The following is a 3,397-nucleotide window of genomic DNA, read 5'->3' as shown; positions in this document are numbered from 1 at the left end:
TTGTAAACCCAGCCTCCATGCTTTTCCCCATTCTCCACACACAGGGCCATCTCCAACAGTGGCAAGTCTCCTATGAAGATAGCCACAACTATGTCACATTGTCTAGTCCATAGAGCTGTTCTCCTCTGCTCCCTCAGTGTGCCCTGGTGAAGAACCAGCCCAGGAAGTCAGAATGTAGTGGCATGAGACAAAGGCATGATAATCTGGGACCACAACTTTGAAATCCTCCCAGGAAAAGTGTCAAGCATGACACTGTCAGTCAGTCAGTCAGGACAACTTTATTGGCACTTCACATGCCGCTCATGTGACTACTTGAACCTGCTCTCTCTGTAGTCCTGCCTTCTGCACAGAGCATTCTCCAGACCCCTGGGGTTGCAGTTTATAGAGCCTAAGCATTCAGAAGAGGATGGGTTAGAATGACCTTGCCTTTGAGGGCTCACTGTGATGAAGTGGGAGCCAGCTGCCCCAAGGGACACCCACAGCTCATGCTCCCTAGAAGAGAGGGCCAAAGCAGGGACTCTCTGGTAGCATGGCCCTGGAGATGAACATTCTTCCCAGTACCCATACTGGGAAAGGGCACTGTGGGGAAGTCCTCTCATGGTGCAACCACACTGAGCCTCTGTGGCCATAAATACACTTTATTTCATCAGAAATGCATAATCACACTGGGGAGCACTCCCTTTGGCGCACTCCCCTAGCAGCAGGTCCGAAGTGCTCCAGCATTGTCAGCTGGCTCCAACATCTACTTCAGGACCCTGAAGGGAGCACACGGCCCAGGCTTCCACTACTCCACAGTTGTGTTTCTGTTCTGGTTTTTCTTTGTTTGGTTGGTTTTTTGTTTTTTTGGGTTTTTTTTTTCCATTTTCTTTTTTGTTATAAACACCATAACAAATTAAAAAAGCTGTTTAAACAAAATATCGTAGTTCTTGTTTTTCTGAACGTACTCGACACTCTGCACTAGGCTTCTCCTTTGAAGACTAGCAGTGAGACTCAAATCCTGAGGCACCTTCCAGCAGGGGTGGCCAGGACCTTTCCCTGGGAGGAGGAGCTCTCGGATGCCCAGCAGAACCTGCAGTTGCTTGCTGAAGCAAGAGAGCAGGGCACAAGGCAGGGTCAGTGAGCAGCTGTGGTATGGCACTCCTACAGTGTCTCACTGGATCTGGATGGCTCCATGTTCAAGCTGCATTTCAGGCTGCAGAGTGGGTTGCAATGCCTCAGCCGTCTGCAAGGTGGGGGAGAAAAGAAAACTGTTCTAGAAAAATACAGTAGCACATGTGTGTATCAGCAAGCCACCTATGTGTTACACAGAGCCACAAGTTTCACATACAAGCAGAAAAGGCATGCCAACCTCAGAAGCCTGGGGACCAGGATACCCCTGACCTAATGAGAAACAAGCACATCTCACACCTGCCCAGGAGAACTTGGGCAACTGGGGCCACACAGCTGCCAACTTCCCAGTCTTACCTCAAGGTGCCCTGAGAAACAACTAGAATTAGACACGTCATGTTCTTAACCTGACAGACTTCCCTAGAACCTCAGGGTCACACTCACTTCCTACAGAGACTGCCCCAGTGCTCTCAGTGGCATCTTGGGACAGCTTAAAGACATAGCATCTTCCAGTGAAGAGGAAGTCACTGCTTCAAGGTGAGAACTTGCAACTTTGAAATGAATGACTGACCTTCCATCTCAGCTATACTGCAGGAGCACTGAGGATAAGCCACCTGAGGCTTGGTGCTGAGTTAAGCACAGGTCCTGCACCACATGAGGCCAAGTCTCACAGGGCTGGCACCTGACAGCTCTTATTGTATATCTAAGTCTCTGATTTTTAAAAATAAACAAACAAAAAAGTTTCTGCTCTCCCCGCTGGGGATGGCACGGCTGAGGCCATGTTCAGTTCACTTCTTACTAAATAAATAAATAAGGTAGCGAAAGAGGATGGGGAAGAGGAGGAGCAAGAGGGCGAAGAAGAGGAGGAAGAAGAGGAGGAGGAGGATAAGGAAGAAGAAGAGGAGGAAGAGGAGAACAGCTCAGGTGAAGGATGTGGACTGCAGGCACTTTCTAGGAAGCTCTGTCTGCACTTAGCCAGCAGAACAAGACCCCGCGGCTTTATCAAAAGTTTGCAACAGTGAGATCAAGTGGGAAGCTGTGGGAAGCAGGGCAGTTGTGTGACACGCTGAAGGAAGAAGCATTCTGAGGCTTGATGGGGGTTGTGGCTGAGGCCTGCAGATGGGAAGTCTTCACCTAGGCCCAAGTTCCTTCTCTGAGAATGTGGAAGAGGTCATTCAGAGGCCTTCAGGGAAGGAATCCCAGTGCCTTCTCCTCAGATGCCTGGCCTAGCAGCTCCACAAGCCCTTCCAATGCCTGAGGCAGACAGGCCTCAAGAGCTCTTGGGAGAAGCAAAATCTTACCCAGCCTATGGTCAAAGCTTGGTTCTTGAACTCAGGAGAGCAGAAACCTCTGTGAGAACCTGCAGGTTACTATACCAGGCTTAGAATGCACAGAGAAAGGAGCGCCAGGAAAGCTGCCAGTGCCAGCTAGGTGTGCAGAGGGAGGGAGGAGACTTGACACATGGCACAGACTCCAACTGTCGAGCCTTCTGCTCCTAACACGGTCACCTGCCCTTGCAGGGCTGATGTCAGAGGAGCCCACAGATTCTGATTTCAGGAGTTATAAACAGAAGCCCTATGCCTGAGCCAGACCTGTATGCCTCTCAACAAGGGTTCCTAGTTCTACAGGAATGTCAGACATAGCCCCAAGTTCAGTATCTGCTAGGGAGGCTGGTGAGACTGAGAGGGAGCAGACTCACCTGAGCTGCAGCTGTGTGGTCGCTCACCGGCGCCAGCTGGACATACTGAACCTGAATGTCACTGCCCTGGAGAGGCGACCCGTCCACTCCTGTTGCAGCAGGGTCTGAAGAGGCCACGGCTATGAGCTGAGCACCCTGCAGTACCTGGGGTTGGGGACAAAGCCAGGTGGTCAGTGGAGCTTGGGTCAAGCAGACCCCTATCCTCTTCTGGTCCAGAAGCAGCAGAAGGCCCCAGGCCCACAGCATGGATGTAAGTGCAATGGAGCCTCGCTCGCTGCCCACTGCAGAGAGACACTTGCTTACGTGAGTGCTGAGGTTTTGACTGTCATGAAATCTGCCACATTCACACTTAGCCTTGCAGAAACACCCTTGAGACACATAGACATTAGTCTTTTAAAGCCCGTGTAAAAACAAACAAGCTAGACCTTGAAGACTGCACAGGCACACTGAAGACAGCAGGAGAGCCTGACAAACCCGAGACAGAGCCCATGTGGAGCCAGTAACTTTAGATAGAGAGACAGAAGGAGAGCAGGCCTGCAGGGATGCTCATGGGAGGCCTGCAGAGAGGCTCATGGGAGGCCTGCAGAGAGG

At 51.2% G+C, this 3,397-nt stretch overlaps 1 protein-coding gene across 11 annotated transcripts in view; it reads right to left on the bottom strand.

Annotated features, from left to right (window-relative positions):
* Nucleotides 1-620: 620 nt before the first annotated feature.
* Banp (BTG3 associated nuclear protein) overlaps nt 621-3,397 on the bottom strand; it is a 74,121-nt gene continuing 71,344 nt past the window's right edge. For all 11 annotated transcript variants that reach the window (XM_028752246.1, XM_028752305.1, XM_028752282.1 and 8 more), the window contains 2 exons: nt 2,807-2,950; nt 621-1,222 (listed from right to left, as the gene is read on the bottom strand). In XM_028752246.1, coding sequence (XP_028608079.1) covers nt 1,151-1,222; nt 2,807-2,950 — 216 coding nt within the window. In that variant the 3' untranslated portion in view covers nt 621-1,150. The remainder of the gene's footprint in view (nt 1,223-2,806; nt 2,951-3,397) is intronic.

Source organism: Grammomys surdaster, unplaced genomic scaffold, assembly GCF_004785775.1.
Source record: "Grammomys surdaster isolate TR1022 unplaced genomic scaffold, NIH_TR_1.0 128, whole genome shotgun sequence".
NCBI classification, from domain to species: Eukaryota; Metazoa; Chordata; class Mammalia; order Rodentia; family Muridae; genus Grammomys; species Grammomys surdaster.
The sequence above is the reverse complement of the archived record's forward strand: the minus strand, read 5'-3'. Positions and strand labels throughout refer to the sequence as shown.